Source organism: Adiantum capillus-veneris, chromosome 25 (genome assembly GCF_014529385.1).
Source record: "Adiantum capillus-veneris isolate H3 chromosome 25, ASM1452938v2, whole genome shotgun sequence".
Taxonomy (NCBI): Eukaryota; Viridiplantae; Streptophyta; class Polypodiopsida; order Polypodiales; family Pteridaceae; genus Adiantum; species Adiantum capillus-veneris.
Genome location: NC_140955.1, coordinates 76,979,782 through 76,998,977, shown reverse-complemented (window position 1 = coordinate 76,998,977; position 19,196 = coordinate 76,979,782). Strand labels below are relative to the sequence as shown.

The 19,196-nt window shown below is 40.5% G+C and overlaps 1 protein-coding gene across 1 annotated transcript in view; it reads left to right on the top strand.

The window, feature by feature from the left end:
- The first annotated feature begins 16,282 nt into the window (after positions 1-16,282).
- LOC147425129 (uncharacterized) overlaps positions 16,283-19,196 on the top strand; it is a 63,161-nt gene continuing 60,247 nt past the window's right edge. Inside the window, exons 1-7 of the mRNA XM_086500660.1 lie at positions 16,283-16,721; positions 17,593-17,615; positions 17,701-17,787; positions 17,884-18,006; positions 18,446-18,483; positions 18,616-18,790; positions 18,885-18,923. Of these exons, the coding sequence (XP_086356786.1) occupies positions 16,595-16,721; positions 17,593-17,615; positions 17,701-17,787; positions 17,884-18,006; positions 18,446-18,483; positions 18,616-18,790; positions 18,885-18,923 (612 nt within the window). The 5' untranslated portion in view covers positions 16,283-16,594. The remainder of the gene's footprint in view (positions 16,722-17,592; positions 17,616-17,700; positions 17,788-17,883; positions 18,007-18,445; positions 18,484-18,615; positions 18,791-18,884; positions 18,924-19,196) is intronic.

The window sequence follows — 19,196 nt, the reverse complement described above, 5'->3', positions numbered from 1 at the left end:
AGCTCAACGCTCTTAAACCTCCTCACATGTAAGCACACAATTAAGCATGAACTCTAATCACTTGACCAAGAGTGCACACACACTACATAGATCAAGAGAATTAGAAAAATCATCAACTAATTGAAACATTTGCTCATTGTAGAAGAGAGTTAGATAAAAGCAAAACTACGTTATGACATTAATGAGATGTAGAGAGAAGATAAGATTAATGAGAAAAATAGAGATTAGATTAATAAAAGAGAGCTACTCTAATTACAAAGGATTAGCACTAGCCCATTAAGCATGCGTATTAAGCTCAAGGGTAGGCCATCCATAGAGTGAACACTCAAGAGTGGGCTCTCAAGAATGGATCCTCAAGAATGAAGCCTCTTTGCATAAAAAGGCTTCTTATAAAGGCATGCAGCTCCAAGCTGTTCTACTATGGAATTAAGGTGAGCCCTATAACTTATACAATTTGGAACTCCTAAATGAGCCCAAGTCCTTATACAATGTAAATAGGACATATTATGCACATCCTCAGCTTGGTGCATAATTGGTGTAGCATGTGTAAGCCGCTACTAACAATACTCTCAGCAAAAAGGCAACCCAATTCACTAGACCCTTTAGATTTTCATACAAAAAACCATGTGGCAAAGGCCTTTGTGGCCTCCATGTCATAATGACTTGGAGGCTCTTGATAAATAGAGATGAATATGATATAAATCTTCTTCCAATACTCCCTCTTCACTGTCTTACATTTGACTTTGCTTCCCCTCCTAGGCACATCACCTGCAAACCAACCTTCATCTAAGAAATTCTCCTCCAAAATCAACCTTGGGTCCTGACCACTATCATTAATGTAGTAATCTTTAGCAGCCTCTACCCTACTCATGCATAAGATTCCTCTCAAACTCAACATGCGGCGGTTTCCAAAAACGAGATATTATGAGAGGGCTCCTGCCTAAGAGGGAGTTTCTTGGAGGCAATATTTCTTGATGTAGGCTGGGTAGCTACCTTCCTCTTTCTTGAAGGAGACACTCCCATAGGAGATATCCATGCCACCGTGATCTCCCCTTTGTTCTTTCACCTGATCTCCCCTTTGTTTGTTTTGTTTTTGCTTTGCATGTGTTTGGATTGCCCTACTGCTAGCACAAAGGGAGACAACTTGTAGATATTTATTCCTTTTACTTGTTATAGGAAAGTGCTTTTCACTCCTCTTCTCTCCTTGAATTTCCCCCTCTTTGTTTTTGCACTGTCGAATTTACTACACTACCCATCCTTAGCATAATGTTGGACCCCCAACTTGATTAAACTACTAGATGCCTAACTAGATTAAATTGTTGAACCCCCAACTATTCTCCAATTTCAAAAATTATACTCTCGCTTTGCTAACCAGCTCTAATTGGGGTGCCACCACATACAAACCTAGGTTTCTCCAAATCGTTAGCTACCATCCAAAAAATGGGGTAGCTAGTGTACCACCTAACCATGCATACATCCCTTTCTATCCTATAAACAAAAGAAGATCTTTATATCCAAAGGGAGAGGGAAAATGAGAGAAGATCTCAGGAGACAAGAAGAAAAGAGGAGGAAACAAGGACAATATAAACAAAATATTAGGGCCCTCTTCTTAATGCAGAGAGAATGCCACCCATGCCATAGCATGCTGCTCAAGCAACCAATCAGCCCATGCTACAAAATCTTCCACCATGCATGAAAAAAAAATTTAGGAAGGTCATACTAAGTGATCCTAAATCAAAAGCAAGAGAATCCAAACAAATCAATAGAGCCCAAGAGAAGCGAAAGAAAGAGGAAGCAAAGAAATAATCACAAAAGAGGCCCAAAAGAAGCAAGAGGAGGAGAGAAGACTACAGGATTAGGAGGAGTGGGCAAGGGAAAAGGTAGAGAGAGATTGCCTTGACAATTTACAAGCAAGGTTAGAGGCAAAGAAGAAGCTACCAAGGACCATGCACAAGCTGTCCAACAAGGTGAAAGTGGAAGCCCCAACCCCATAGAGTTTTTGCAATGTGCTATAAGATGTGCAAAGAAGAAAAAATGCAAGTTGACACCTGAAGAGCAGTAAGCACAATAGGAGAGAAGGACAAAGTATAAGAATGACCCTCCTCAATCAGGCCCAAATTCCAGCTCTATCACGGCCACCATTGACCAACCACTCAAAAGAAACGGAGATGGAGGCTGGGAAAAACGGCTCTGAGAGAGATAATAAAATATCAAAAGAGCATTGAGCCCATTATCCCTAAAGCAGCTTTGTCTCGAGTACTGAGAGAGATAATGGATGAATACAATGATTTGTCATAAGAATACAATGCATTGTACTAACGGCACTACAAAACATTAAAAAAGATATTTTGGTGCAGTTATTTCAAGATGGCATCTCCTGTATGGTGCACGCCAAGAGAGTCAGTTTAAAGAATATTAATCTAACCCTTGCAATCAATTTGTGCAATAAGGGTTGCCTTCTTAAGAATTAGAATATTTCCATGCAACCACTCTTTTGAGAGTTGTAATCGTTTTATATAAATTTTATGACTCGTCTTGTCATTTGTTGCAATTGTACAATTATGTTGTTTAATTTTGCCAATTATTTGTAATTTCAAATTCATTAAATTAAGTGATGAAATTAGTTCATAGTATTTCAAAACACGTGTCTCACGAATGATTTCCATAAAAACTCTTCAATGGAACATCAAAGTTCGGGTGTTAGGGCCAATGTCGGACATTTTTTCACCAAAACAAAGCCATGGGGAGATGAAGTGGAGGGAACGGGGGACCAACAAGGTGTCATGGAACCCAACATGGCTAGACAAGGCAAAAAACACCTATGTGCATCACCCCACTTTTTTGTGGCCCCACTTTGGCAAAAAATTGCTCCAGGTCATCTTGACACTGCGGTCAAAAGGTTTTATGGAAGTTGCTCCTTGACACATGATGCCTTATTCACATTTGTACAAATAGAATGAAAAAAATAAAAAATATACACTACAAGATGAAGTTTGAAAGCAATACAAAAGATTGCAATTCTAGTCCTATTGTATTAGTATTTACATCAGGGAGTGTTTGCTAGTTTTCAAATTGCATCATCTACGAGACAAATGGAAAGCCTCATGCCGAGCCTCATGCCAAGGGTTTTTACAATCTCTTGAGGGTTTTTCACCCCTTAAGCTAAGGGCACAGTGGACAATATACAATTTGGAACTCATGTTGAGCCCCTAAATACATCAAAAGTGCTTATACAAATGATGTGTCTATCAAAAAATAAGCAGTGTATGCTAAAAATAGCATCACTAAAGGTCATCTACTGCGTGCTGCTAACAACACACGTATCACCCAACAAGAAGGATGTGTGTCAGAAGCGTATTGCACGGAAAGTGTGGAGAAAAACCCAGTGAGTCTTCTTGAGCAACTTAAGGTTTGCTTTGAGTTCTTGACCAACATAAATTTTATTATCATTGTTATGGAACCTCTTTGATTGTCCTTTGGTTGACTCTGGTAGCTAAGTAATAGTTTGTTGGTTGTTGCACATTGCTTCAATCCCGGTAACTACCATTGTCTAACTCTACACACTCCCTCTCTCAATGATTGGTACCGCGATTGGTAGCTACTGCTCTGATCCTTTTAATCACTACTATGCTACCTCAGTAAAATTTGACCCAAGGTGCTTCTCTGCAAAGGTATGCAAGGTGGCCTCATGATCCAATAGGATACATTTTTTGGCATTAAAAGTCAGGGAATCTTTGTTAACACTAGATTGGTAAGACGACACTTTTATGCCCTCTTAACTCAGCACGTTCCTAGAATTATTGCTTGAGATGCCAAGGAGGTTCTAAAGTGCTCTATATCCAAAAGGTTAGCTTATGGCCGAAAAAAAACTTGGAATTTTTTGGGGCTATTGATTCCACTTGTAGAGTTGGGTTTGAATAAATTTTTAAAACCTCACTCAAGCAAGAAAACGTGTGTTGTTTTTGGCCAATTTTACGGAATTGGCATTAGATCACCCTAAAACACAACTAAGTGACCTCTAAAGTGCTACATAGCTAGCATAGTTATTTCTAAAGGTGTTCTTGTGCTTCTATAAAAGGGAAATCCCATGTATTGGAAGCTACGGTTCTTACAAAAAATTCTCTATGCTGATTTGCTACTAAAATTCACATTTTGATGAATAGTTGCAAGTGTCTTTATAATCAAGATTCAAAAGGAAACTTGAGCGTGTTTATGATGTAACTCTTCTTCCTTGAGTTTTGGGGCACGTATACCCCAAATAGCAAACAACACAAAGGCAAAAGTGATTTTCCATCTTACTAGAATCGCACTCGTGTTGAGTTAATACTATGTTGTTTGCAAATTGCTAAATTTCACTCAACAAATGTGGTCAATTTTAAGATCAAGTCCAAATATAAGTGTACAATTCCAATTTGGCACCAACTTGATAGGTCTATATGCCATATAAAAGGCCACATTGTGGAAGCCAGTTTTTTCATCCACACAATTTTTGTACTTCATAGGTGTATTCCAAACTGTCTTAGGAAGACACATTTTGATGCTTTCTATGCTTAAACATGATGGTAAAGAACCAAATTGTGTAAAGTGAAAGAATTTATCAAGATAATGATGGGTAAACATAGAATTATTGATGATAGGACAACAAAATGCAAAAATTGCACCTTTTTTGTACCAAATTTTATGTTCAAAAGAAAATTTTTGGGCTACGACAACCATAGAATTTGGTCAATAACTCAATGATGCTCATTGTTTACGAGAAAATAGGCTCATTGTCTAGAGATTTTTTAACCTTGTGTAAAATGGGGTCCACGTCCCAGCAAATATGCTATTTTTTGTCAATTGAGCACTCTTTTGGTTTTGAGAGATCCTCATGACCATACAGTCAGTCAAGAGATTTGAGTGTTTCTTATTTTTACCACATAAAGTGTGGTGTTAGCTTTGAGGTAAAGTAAGGACATCTACAAATACATACATATGATACGAGTATTTGATTTTTTTCCAAAACCCTGAAAGGACACTTTTATGTCCTGTTAGGTTACCAAAATAGTGTTAAGGACTGCACTCAATGCCTTGCACTTGAGTAGCTCCACACAACCATGCTTCAAATAATTTGTGTGAAAAACTCAAAGAATGGATTGTCTCAGGTGGCTCAAGTAGTGGCACATTAAACTATTCCTGCCAAGGGACACATTGTGAGAGCTTCCAGTTTGCATAGCAAATTGATCAACATGGTATGTAGTCTGCAAAACATTTTAAAGAATAGTACCTCTATTTGTAAGAAAAGTGTACACGATTGTTTAACTTTAAGTCTGTTTTACCTCAATATCCTCATTGATTTCTTTGAGAGATTTTCTTATTAGGTCAATTCAAGAACGATTGTCTTCACCCATAATTGGAATCAATGATTTGTGTGGATGGGAAGTACTTTTGGACGCACTCTCATAAAAGAAAGCACAAGATTTGATTTCCACATGGATACTTACCGCGTTTTGCATCAAATTTTTCTCATTTTCATTGAACTGATAGGAGAGTCTTAGCGAGAGACTTTGGTCTTTAAAATCGATTTCAAATTTTATTGGTGCTCCTTTCCACTTGTATCCTTCATGAGTGCATAAATAGCGAGCACCAGGGGTGACTCATTCTCTCTAAGTCCAAGCATCTTTGCAATGTCATTGAGGAAAATATGATTCTCAAATTGGCTCTAAAGTTTCAAACTCTCTTATATGGTGTTTTGATCACTTGTCTCGCTACTCAATGGAGAAGTCCCCCATTGGAGTCGATGATGCATTTCCTAATACTTCCCTTTTTATGGTTGAGACCATGCCCGATTGCAGTGAGAAGATTATTTTTATTCCAAGAAAGAGCTTCAAAAGAATTTACCTCGAAAGTTAATCGAGGAATTCGAACCTTATTGCTTGATTGTCAAAAATCTCTATAAATGAGGAAAAGATGACATTCTTAGGCACTGCGCTCGTGGGGATGAGTATTTGAACATTATGCAAGAAGCATATATAGACATAGCTAGATGTCACTTTTTAGGAGATTTGACTGCAAGAAAAATATTACAATCAAGCTATTGGTGGCCCACAATTTAAGGATGCAGTGCTTTTTGCAAAAGGATGAATGCCAATGTTACAAAGCAACACAATGAAAAGGTGAAATATCCTTACATCCTATTAAGGTCATCCAACCGTTTGAAAAGTGAGGATTTAACTTGTAAGTCCCATTGGTCCTGCAAACTGTAACAATCAATCCCGATATATAATCATTGCCACTGATTATGTGACAAAGTGGGCTAAGGCTAGGGCTACACGCTGCAAGGCTAACGCAAGGATGACATCTAAGTTTCTCTTTGAGAACATTATTATACAATTTCGATGTCCCTTTGAAATTGTGAGTGACAATGGTACCCATTTTATAGATGAGGTGATAAGAGAACTCACATTGAGTTTCATGATAGCCCACCATAAGTCTACACCTTATTATCCACAAGCAAATGGCCAAGCCAAAAGTACCAACAAGTCTCTATTTCTATTTTGACTAAGAAGGTAGCATATTGGGATTTGAAGCTTACATCAGCTCTATGGGCTTATTGTACTGCTTATAAAGTGGCTATTTTGCAACCCATTCATTACTGTATATGGCCAAAAAGCATTCATGCCATGGGAGTTCATCTTCTCCAGTCTTTGTGTAGTTTCTCAAGAAGGTTGGGATGGTAACCCATTAGTCAAGCGTTTATATATCCTTGAGAGACTAGGAGGGGGAGGCAATTGGAAATACAGAATGCCCTTGTGGAGAAGGATAAGAGAAAGAAGTGGTTTAACTACCTTCTTTGCAGTTGACTGCTATATATTTGTGGCAAACAAAGTGATAAATCCAAGGAAGAAATTCGTATTCGCGACACAAGTCGATCACACAAAGGAAGAGCAAGATATGAAGTCAAAGCAACGAGTTTTTCTGCAGAAATCATTGCACTATTCTCAATGGATGAAAAGGGAAGGCCTCTTTGTAGATGCAATCACCTATGCTTGCACTTTGAAGACATGTGGTCTTACGTAACACATTGACATGGGTGAGAGAATCCACAACAGGCCGATTGCTAGTAAAGGGCTATTGGTCAAAGATGTCGTTCTTGAAAGTATTTTGGTTAATATGTATGGAAAATGTGGTGCCCTCACATGCTTGCACCTTGAAGGCTTCTAAGAGAATTCACGATGATGAGATTACTTGATAGGTCTTGTTGGAGGAACCTGTCATGCTTGGTAGCGCTATGGTTGATATATACGCCAAATATGCACTACAAGAGGTTGTGTGCTCTTGTGACGCTGTTAGCGACGGAAATACACTAGGTTTTTATAACCCCCGGCGTTGCTAAAACCGTCGCTAATAGCGTCGCTACAAGAGCGTCGCTAAATGCGTTGCTATAGGCGTCGCTACATGCGTCGCTATATAGAGACACTCATAGCGATGCTCATAACAACGATCATAGCGACGGTTATAGCGACGTTTACACAGAAGTCTATAGCGACGCTCATAGCGACGCTACAGAGCCATAAATAGCGACGGTTATAGCGACGCCCGAGAGAAATTTTTTTTGGTGACAGGGCATTGAATGCCCTGCCACCCATCAACCATATTGTACTTGATTCACTTTTTAAAAAAAGGGCAAGGGTAGATAATAGACCCAAAAAAGTCACCCACAAGACGCATTGTTTGCAAAATTGACAAGCGTAAAATTGACAATTGTACACATCATAGGAAAAATGAATTGATTGGCAAATGTAATAATGACAATTGTACAACATCATAGGCATAAAGAATTGATTGGCAAAATGAACTGCGGTGACAAATGTAATAATATACATGGTTCAAAAAGACGTATAAAATCCGTCTCATGATACATAAGCTATGAGAAACCCTAAACTAATGCTATCTAGCTACGGCTAAACTGACGTCGTCTAGTCAGACGTCTCATCGCGTCCAAGCGGCGTATCTGTCGGATTCTGCAAAAAAAGACAATAAGACAGCTTTCAGTAAGTATAAACATATAACGACATTTATAAAACAATACAAAAAATAGAAAAGAGTAAACCCTTATACTAACCATGCCTCCGCGAGAACTGAGAATGTCCATCAGGGCGTTTAAGCCCTTCCTGCCTGCGTACTCGCGCTCGTACGGTGTGGGATCACGTCCTGTCATCGACCACTGTCAAAACATACAAAGATTTCATTATGTTAGAATTTAAAAACTCATAAACCCTAAACTATCGAACATAAAGAGCAATGCGAAAACACTTACAAAATCGGCCTCAAATGATGCCCATCCACCGCTCCCCAAGTGGTGCGAGCTTCCTGCCTCTACTTGCGCTCTGGCTGCATCCTTTTGTTGCTTCCACTTGTCGGGATTCTCGCGCGGTGCTTTCTTCGCATTCTTCCTATCTTCTTTGGCCAGCCAATCTGGCCTATTCCACCCATGCTTGATTGCTTTTTGCACTTCGGAACTCTTGTGTTTGCAGTATTCGCGCATTCGAATCTTCATCAGGTCTTCATTGAAACGCTGATCCCGTGTTGGAACGGGAAACTCATCATGAAGTATGCTGATGACTCTGTTTTTTAAATCACTTGGTACTTCACTCCATTTGTTTAGTATGTAGTGTCTAAACAGCTGAGAGCAAAGACCACGAATGCGCGAGATCACCTTCTTGCCGTCATCATCCATGATGATGCCGCCGCTGAAGTCGACGGAGTAAGGCAAGCCCTCTGGCCGGTGACGCGTGAACCTGGGTGTCTCGGCAGGGGTCTCTAGCGGCGTGTCGATGGGGGTACGGACGTCAGGTGTCTCCACCGGCGTCTGGGCCCCGAAGCGAGGAGTATCGAGTGGGGTGGCTCCTAGCGGAGTAGGTAGAGGTGTGTAGCTGCTAGGAACAGTCAGCCGCGCAAAACCTGGCGTAGATGGCGATGCTGTGGCTGGTGTGGGGGCGGGCACATCTCCTTCTGCTCTAACCATGCTTGTGCAAACATCCTTGGTGGCTCTCTTCCCAAAAAGACGTCGCGTAACACAGGATTCTCTGGAAGATACGCTTGATGACCTTCGTAGATTTGCTTCTTCAGTGAGGGCGCCCTACGTGCATTCAGTCTAGGTCCACATGTGACACATGCTCTGTATCCGCTTGTTTGAAGCCCTGCATGTATACACATGATAATAGATCAACTATGGGAAAAAACAAGATTTACAGTGTCTGAGTGAGGAGTGTCAATAGATCACTTGAGCATTCTGTTAGCCCGGGATAGTCATGCATGGTCCACATTAGAATGCCTCTGATCAAAGCATTCCGTCGTCCTGTGTGTCGGCTCATATCCACCACCTCTATGCCAATCCACAATTGTTGTAGCTCTTCCAATAGTGGACGAAGATACACATCCATATTCTCCACTTTATATCGCCCTGGCACAATCAAGCTTAGCCATAGGTGCCCCTTCTTCGTAGTCAACCACGGGGGAATGTTGTAGTTGACGATGACAACGGGCCATACACTGTAAGATGTTGATCTTTGACCAAATGGATTTACGCCATCCATAGCCAGGCCTAAGCGCAAATTTCGAGCTTCCCTGGCAAAATCTGACCATGTTCCATCTATATGTTTCCAGGCTACGCAATCTGCAGGAATTCGTAGCACACCATCCGAAGATTTATTCTCCTCATGCCATGATGCTAAGGCGGCCATGGACTTACATTCGAAGAAATGCTCGATGCGAGGAAGCAGAGGAAAATGTCGCAAAACCTTTTGTGGAATTTTTGTCCCGTGGAGATCTACTCGATATCTTTCGGAATCACATTTCGGACACTTCTCCATGTCTATGTATTCCCCTCTGAAAAGAATGCAGTCATTAGGACAAGCGTGGATAGAATTGTAATCCATCCCCAAGTTTTGCAAAATCTTTCTTGCTTCATCTCGGGAATCTGGCATCACATTGTCAGCTGGTAGTATGTGCTCTTTAAGCAATCTACACAATATAAAAATACGATACAATCGTGTAAAAATCTATCAGATCATTATACATTTAGAGTTTTATTAAAGTAAACTAATTGTAATAGATCACCTGAAAAGCGCTGTGACGCTAGTGTCACTCCATCCAAACTTTGCCTGCATGTTGAGAAGAACCAGGAGTGCTTTCAATCTAGACATACGTGCTCCATTATACAATGGCGTATCGGCTTCACTTTTCATATCATCATAGATAAGCCTTTCTGAATCCATGATCGTCTCTATCATTTCATCAATCTCGGGCTCAAACATTGCCTCGTTGGGAATGTGCTCTGCATGATCATCCCCCGAGCTGTCAGAGGCTACATCTTGTGGCCTCACATATGCTGCTTGACCAAAGCGCCTGCGAACACGTCTATTGGGTTGCAAGATTGCTGCTTGTTGGCCAGCGTCAGAGTCCGACAAGTTATAATTAGCAACAACTCGATCTATAATAGATGGATCGAACTCGCCAAATTCGCGAACGCGCTGCAAAGAAACACGTCTTGTCCGTCGCACAACATGCTTGCATTGATTACAAGGACATAAGACCCTCGTTGAGAGATAGGTGTTTCGGTTGGACGGTCCCACATCCTCGTCACTACTCATAATGAGGATAAAAATCTTATAACTTGGACAACAAATTTAATATTCTATTGGCATTCTTCGTCTTATCTCTCTCTCTCTCTCTCTCTCTCTCTCTCTCTCTCTCTCTCTCTCTCTCTCTCTCTCTCTCTCTCTCTCTCTCTACCTCACATTCTCTAGTCATGTCCAATCCCTGCACACCTCGGTCTAGAGGTGCATGGCGATCAAAACCACCGGGTTATAATCTCTTCTTTATTGGTCAATACCTATATTTGTGGGTACAAGAAATCTACAGACCCACGTCTACATGATACTGCATGTAGTGGAAAAAACCCCTTTGCCTCTTCTCTAGCTGTAGCACTTCACAGCATCTTAACATCTTTTCACAGTAGATCTTTTCACTCTTCGTCTAACTCTAAACCCTAAACCGTAAGTAATTCTTGCGTGGACTCGATCTAACGTAAATAAGCGTAAATCTAAATAAACGTAAATCTAACTAAAAATAAACCTAAATCTAATTTAACGTAAGTCTACATCTAACCTAATCTTTAACGTCTTTTGGGATAGTTTCCTACGACGTTAAAACTCTCTTCTTCTTGTGTGTGTGTGTGTGTGTGTGTGTGTGTGTGGGTAAACCTAAATAAACCTAAGTCTAATCTAATATAACATAAATCTAAATCTAACGTAAATTATGTTATATTAAAAACAAAGAACTAAACTAACAGGGATTATAAGAACCTTAAAACTGATTTAACACATAATTTTTCACATAACTCGGCAAGAGTTTGCATTCTCATCACTAAAGATGTGAGAGTTAACTTCCGGCGGTGACGCTGCCTCATCTCCATCCACATCTAACGACAGCAATTGGCCCTTTGGACCGTTCTTGCTCTTGTTACTAACTTTGAAGTTGTTGTTGAATGACTAGAGGTTGTCTAGATGGTCATTGTCAGGGATGTAGTGACTCTTGCCGCCCTGAAGATCCACCTTCTTCCCTATCTTCTGAAGACATTTCACCAGTACTTTTGGATCGACAGAGCCCACCATGAGTGAAGGCAGCAATACCCTATATTCCATTGAGGGCTTTCTTCACCCGCTTCATGCAGACATCGTAGTCTATGGAGACCTAAATCTAATCTAATATAACGTAAATCTAAATCTAGCGTAAATAAACGTAAATCTATTTAAAAATAAACCTAAATCTAATCTAATTTAACTTAAATAAACCTAAATCTAATTTAACGTAAGTCTACATCTAACCTAATCTTTAACGTCTTTTAGGATAGTTTCCTACGACGTTATAACTCTCTTCTTCTTGTGTGTGTGCGCGTGTGTGGATGTGTGTGCCAATAAAAAGAGATAAATGGTATAACCTTTCTATCACCCATGCCAAGTATGATAGATTGGTTATGCCATTTCCCTCTTGAATAATAGGTCTTGAGTTCAACTCCTCGTCGGCTAGATCTTTAGGTCTTTTAATTTTAATTAGTTTCCTACAACGTTAAATTAGTTTCTCTCTCTTTCTCTCTCAATGTGTGTGCGTGTTTTTGTTTATGCATATTTTCTCTCTCTTTTCCTCTCTCAATGTGTGCGTTTTTTGTTTATGCATGTTCTCTCTCTCTTTTCCTCTCTCAATGTGTGCGTTTTTTGTTTATGCATGCTCTCTCTCTCTTTTCCTCTCTCAATGTGTGTGTGCATTCTTTGTTTATGTATGTGTGTGTGCGTTTTTGTTTATGTTTCTACTCTCTCTCTCTCAAAAACACTATGTGTGTGTGTATGTGTGTGTGTGTGTGAGAGAGAGAGAGGGACAGAGAAAGAGGGGAAGGGAACATGAGAGTGAGGAGAGGGAAGAAGCATACCTGGCTCTCCTTCCTCTCCTCGTGTGTGTGTGTGTGTGTGTGGAGAGAGAGAGAGAGAGAGAGAGAGAGAGAGAGAGAGAGAGAGAGGGAGAGCGTTACCTGCTCCTTGCTTGAGGGCGCCGAAAAACTCAGATATGAGATCTGAGTTTTTAGGCGCTCTCTGTTATTTTTTTAGCCCAGTCGGCGTCGCTATGAGCGTCGCAAATTTACTTGTAAATTTGCGACGCTTATAGCGACGCTCATAGCGACGCCGGGAAATTGTTTTTGAGCGTCGATGTGTGAGCGTCGCTAATATGAATATCCTCTTGTAGTGTAACTCTGCAAGAGTTGGCATTCTCATCACTAAAGATGTGAGAGTTAACTTTCGGCGGTGACGCTGCCTCATCTCCATCCACATCTGACGACAGCAATTGGCCCTTTGGACCGTTCTTGCTCTTGTTACTAACTTTGAAGTTGCTGTTGAATGACTAGAGGTTGTCTAGATGGTCATTGTCGGGGATGTAGTGACTCTTGCCGCCCTGAAGATCCACCTTCTTCTCTATCTTCTGAAGACATTTCACCAGTACTTTTGGATCGACGGACCCACCATGAGTGAAGGCAGCAATACCCTATATTCCATTGAGGGCTTTCTTCACCCGCTTCATGCAGGCATCGCAGTCTATGGAGACCTAAATCTAATCTAATATAACGAAAATCTAAATATAGCGTAAATAAACGTAAATCTAACTAAAAATAAACCTAAATCTAATCTAATTTAACTAAAATAAACCTAAATCTAATTAAACGTAAGTCTACATCTAACCTAATCTTTAACGTCTTTTAGGATAGTTTCCTACGACGTTATAACTCTCTTCTTCTTGTGTGTGTGCGCATGTGTGGATGTGTGTGCCAATAAAAAGAGATAAATGGTATAACCTTTCTATCACCCATGCCAAGTATGATAGATTGGTTATGCCATTTCCCTCTTGAATAATAGGTCTTGAGTTCAACTCCTCGTCGGCTAGATCTTTAGGTCTTTTAATTTTAATTAGTTTCCTACGACGTTAAATTAGTTTCTCTCTCTTTCTCTCTCAATGTGTGTGCGTTTTTTTGTTTATGCATGTTTTCTCTCTCTTTTCCTCTCTCAATGTGTGCGTTTTTTGTTTATGCATGTTCTCTCTCTCTTTTCCTCTCTCAATGTGTGCGTTTTTTGTTTATGCATGCTCTCTCTCTCTTTTCCTCTCTCAATGTGTGTGTGCATTCTTTGTTTATGTATGTGTGTGTGCGTTTTTGTTTATGTTTGTACTCTTTCTCTCTGTCTCTCTCTCTCTCTCTCTCTCTCTCTCTCACAAAAACACTATGTGTGTGTGTGTGTGTGTGTGTGTGTGTGTGTGAGAGAGAGAGAGAGAGAGAGAGAGAGAGAGAGGGAGAGAGAAAGAGGGGAAGGGAACATGAGAGTGAGGAGAGGGGAGGAGCATACCTGGCTCTCCTTCCTCTCCTCGTGTGTGTGTGTGTGTGTGTGGAGAAGAGAGAGAGAGAGAGAGAGGGAGAGCGTTACCTGCTCCTTGCTTGAGGGCGCCGAAAAACTCAGATCAGCTGAGATCTGAGTTTTTGGGCGCTCGCTGTTATTTTTTTTAGTCTAGCCGGCGTCGCTATGAGCGTCGCAAATTTACAAGTACATTTGTGACGCTCATAGCGACGCCGGGAATTTTTTTTTGAGCGTCGCTGTGTGAGCGTCGCTAATATGAATAACCTCTTGTAGTGATGGTGCCCTTGCAAAGGAAAAAACAGTTCTTGATGAGAAATTTGCTTAAATTATCTTCTCTTGGAATGCATAGATTACAAGATATGCCCAACATAGCTGTCGCAAGCAAGCTATGTGATGTTTTGATTGGATGCAAAGGGGAGGCATTTCTTCTAGTGCAGTCATCTATGCTTCCACCTTGAAGGCATGTGGCCTATGGCCTTTTGCAAAAGATTGACACACGTGAGAGAAATCACAATGATGTTGAGTAAATGTTGTTCATAGTGATGCTTTGGTCGATATGTATGTCAATTGTGGTACCCTCTTGAAAGTGTAAAAAGTTCTTGATGGGCATCCTCTCCAGGATGTGGTCTCTTGGAGTGCATTCCATCAAACACATAGTAAGAAGTGTCACCTATGCTCAAGTTTTGAAAGAAATTGTTCCTATGGACTGTGGTATGTGGCCAATTGGAGTCACTAAGACATTATTAGCCAAGCACTCCTTGGTAGAACACTCCATGCTAGCCATGTTTTGATTGACTTGTATCTTTCTTGGAATGTATTAACTGCACATTATACCAATAGGACAAGCCAAGAGGGGTGACAACAAACTAAATAACGATTGTTCAATTTTGACAACATTGAATTGGTTAATATCGTGACATTTGATAATTGAATGCTGGGATAAAATGATACGTATTAGTGTCTAATTCTTTATCCATTACTAACAACATAATGAGATGAACACACTAAAATTTATACATCATCGTGGGAATGGCACGTTTTCGTGTTATAATAATTGGGGAGGACTTTGCAAACTCCCCCATGCAAGGAGACTTGTATGTTTTCTTTTCTTCTTTTTTTTCAAACATAAAAAAGGGAACAATATATAATAATAAAATTTTTATTGCAAATGATTTCGAATAACAATTTTGGTAAATTCTAACCCTTCTCATGGTTCTTGGAAGATATTCCAACATGATTTTGGCAAGGAAACTCTGGACTATTTTAACGAGTTGGTCATGAAGGCCTCTCTCTCTTGATGCAAGCACCTTGAAAGACTCTGCCCTCCCGAAGTTGTTGACATGGGTGAGTGAGGAGATTGCTATCCAAGGACTACTATTGGATAAAGATGTCATTCTTGGTAGCGCTTTGCTTGATATGTATGTCAAAGGTGGTGCCCTCAGAGAAGTGGACGCAAGTGAGTATATATATATATATATATATATTATGTTTACATTGATTGTGAAGCTACGCATTCTCTCTAGATGTGGCTGCCTAGGCTTGGACTTTAGCACCCTACTTACAATGATGTTATACTCTTACAGGAGTAGAGGCAACACGCGAGGTCAAAGGTAAGTTACATGTATCAACAAGGGACATCAGAACACACAGTGAGTAACGTCTGTCACATTTTCCCTTGAACACTAGAATGCAATGAGCGAATACACCAAAAATTGCGTGTTACCATGGGAATGGCATGTTCCTTCGTGTTATATAATACTAAGGAGGACTGTGCAAACTCTCTCGTGCAAGGAAACTTGCATGTTCTCTTTTTTTTTTTAAATGAAAATGGACCAATACTTAATAAAAAATAATACTTTTAAATATCATTAAAAACATTAAACTACAAAAATGTTGATCCACTTTATGATTTTTTGTGAGGTTTTTGTGTTGTATGTGAAACATTATGATTGCAATGTACTAGGGATAGCACACTGATGGTAAGCACAAGCCCCCGCCCCCCCCCCCCCCCGCCCCGCCCCTCTCTCTCTCCAATTTCCTTTTTTTCGGTAACAATTAAATTTTGCACACTGTCGATAAGTGTAAACTCTCTCTCTCTCTCTCCAATTCCTATAATATTGTTCTCTCTCTCTCTCTCTCTCTCTCTCTCTCTCTCTCTCCCCCCCCCCTAATTTCTAAACAATGAATTTGTAAGACACAAGCAGAAGTATTAATATACCTAGTATTGTATTTGCTCCTATGCAGTTTAGATAAGATAATTTGATTGAAGTGTGTACTACTATTCTCAGCTAACGTAATACTCTGATTGAGACGGCAACTGCCGGCTGTTTTGGCCGGCCCGAAGAACTCTCAGGGTGGCGGAGGGTTTAAGAGGCCTCGTCTACTCGCGTTTGTAATCTTGCTCCCCCGCAGCTGCAGAGCTCGAAGCAGAGCCCTTCCCTGCCTCCAAAGCTCCTTCTCTTAGCGCAGCGTCAAACTTGCAGATCGTTCGTCTTCCGCTTTGGTACGGAATTTGGGTAGCTTGCATCCATCAATGCAGACTTGGGTCAAGCTCTTTTGGACCCCGAATAGTGGCAAGAAGCTCTAGTACATTACTCAGGCCATTCATATCTTCAGCAAGGCGGCAGAATAAATATCCTCGTATTGATCAGGGGCGCATGCTTCTGATTATGGAAAGAGGGAATAGTGCTTCTGGTTCTGTCATAATGCCAGCCCCTTCAACGGAGAACTTTGATTTCAGGCTCCGTTTCCAGGCGAGCCGGGTGAGCAACACGGCCTGCCACTGTGAGTCCCGTAATTTGATGACAAAGCTGACGAATTGATGAGGCACAGTCATAGCTAATAAACTGTGGAGGGGAGAGAGAGAGAGAGAGAGAGAGAGAGAGAGAGAGAGAGCACATGTTCCAAAGACTGAGATGGCCAAAGAGACCACAAGGAATTGCAATATGATGGTGAAGTCTCATAGAGCTGGCCATAGAGAAAAGGTAATATTCCAAGAGATGCTGCACCGTGAAGGCTAGCTGTATGTGTAACATAAGAAGAGAGCTGCCCAGATGGAAGCTCAACATCCTCTGACTCAAGCATGGAAGCTGAGGTGTATGTGAAGACGTGTGTGAGAATTTATGAGCGTAGTTGTGAGCTGGAAGACTTTAGAAAAACCTTGCCTGCATGTGAATTTTTTTTATCAAACAGTACAAAAAGGGCAAGACGGAAGCTTCAGCAATGACAGTGCTGAATTCAAAATGTCTATATAGATGCCAAAGGAAAAAGTGGTTACTGAGAAAGCACATCTCATCTTTATCAACCCCTGCCATGCATGCATCGTCACCATTGTGGGTGGTCTGCAAGGCTAGTCTATGTAACTGACACGACATAGCAGTCATTGCATTGCCATATACTCAATAAATTCAAAAAGAAAAAGGAGAGGAATGAAGGATATGCATATTACTTTTGATGATGCCCAACATTTGCCACTTTGTGATGAGATCTGATTCGTCAGGCAATGGTAGCAAGCTGTGAGTGTCAAATTTCTCAAAAAAAAGTGAACCAACATGTTGTGATTGTGCGCATGTCCAGACCCAAATTTGTCTGTGGTCTTATTTGCTTGTTCTATTGGTTTATGCTACCTCTGACAATGTTCCTATGATATGTACAGATCCCGAGGCCAGGATGGGACAAGTTGATTGTTTCTTTGATTTCAATTGATACGGGCAGAACCATCAAAAAGACCTCAAGGGGTCTTGTTAGGAACGGCTCTTGTCAGTGGCCAGAACCAATTATTGTTCGAATAACTCAAGATTCTACGTCAAGAGGTTACGCCGAAAAGTTGTACAGACTTGTGGTTCAAATGGTTGGCTCCAAGAATTTCCTCCTTTACCTTGTTTTTGACCTCTTACTTCACTTATGTTGAAAGATTTTACTTGTCTCCTTGTTTTGGTGGTTATAGGGTTCTCTGCGAACTGGCATTTTAGGCGAGGCAACCATCGATCTAACAAAGTATATCAATTCAGAGTCGCCAGACACAATATCCCTGCCTCTTAAGAAGTGCACTGGGGGTACAGTTTTACATGTAAGTTTAAAAACCATGTCCAGATTGTAGGCCTTATGTAATGTCATTTTTCACTGCGTGCTATTCTAATTGTTCACTTCTAGGTATTCAAGGTAATTCTGGTTAGAGAGCATTCATGTCCTTACTATACTTTAAGAATCTGTACATTGTTTTTTAAAGTTCGCTGCCTTAGTATAACATGTTTGAAGAGATGTGGATCATTTATTGATAGCCTTCCTTTGAAACTGAGATGATGGTAGTCCTCTTCAAACCCCCTTTGTCCAAAATTTGTTGCTCTTTTGGAGGATTATCTTTTCAATTTGCTTACATTGTGGGCGTACATTTTGGAAGCTCCAGGAAAAACAGATGAGGTTATTAAATGTAATAGTGGAGAAATAGTTATTATGATAGATAGCCGATGGCTGTGATGGTATTCTGAGCCATTGTCATGTTTTTCCAGGTTAAAATTCAATGTATTACGTCTAAGAATAGTGCCAGGTGAGTTGCGGTATTTTCCACCTTCAAATGCTAAAGACAGTTCGTGGGTCATCTTGGTTTAGTTTTGCTTGCTTCTCTTTAGGGGCAGAGGGGGTTCTTCTTATCTAAAAGCATGACTATCATATTTTGCAGAGAGCCACCGAGGCAGAGAAACATCCTTTCGGATGAAGACGATGCAAATTCAGTTTCAGAAAGTGATCAGGATTCTTATTCTTCTGGAGAAATGGCAGAAGGTAGTGTGAGATCTTCAGCAACCCAATCAAAAAGTAACCGTTCCTATTTTCCAAAGTCTCAGCGGCAGCTTAAGGTAGTATTAAATTGTGGCAAGGCCTATTGCTTTTCTTTCCAGTAGTTCTCCAATCAGTTCTTGCCTAATGTTACAAGTTGGGATTTTATCACAGGCTAAGAGGGGGATTACTGTTCCCAATACAGCTCTAACGGTAAGTTCCTCTTTATATTGTGGGATTGCGTGAGAGTCTTGAAGGATCAATGGTGCAAGAGTGTAGCATACATGGTGTGTGTGTGTGGGTATGTATAATCAGAGAAAGAGAGATTCAATGTAGACTTAAGCAATATATTATGCTTATGAAAAGAAAGATTACAGGCCTCTTATATAGGCATCATAAAGGGTGACATCATGGTTACATCATAGTGTGAAACCTCACCATATACAACATCATCTTAGGTGTTACTTTCGACATGCTATCACATGG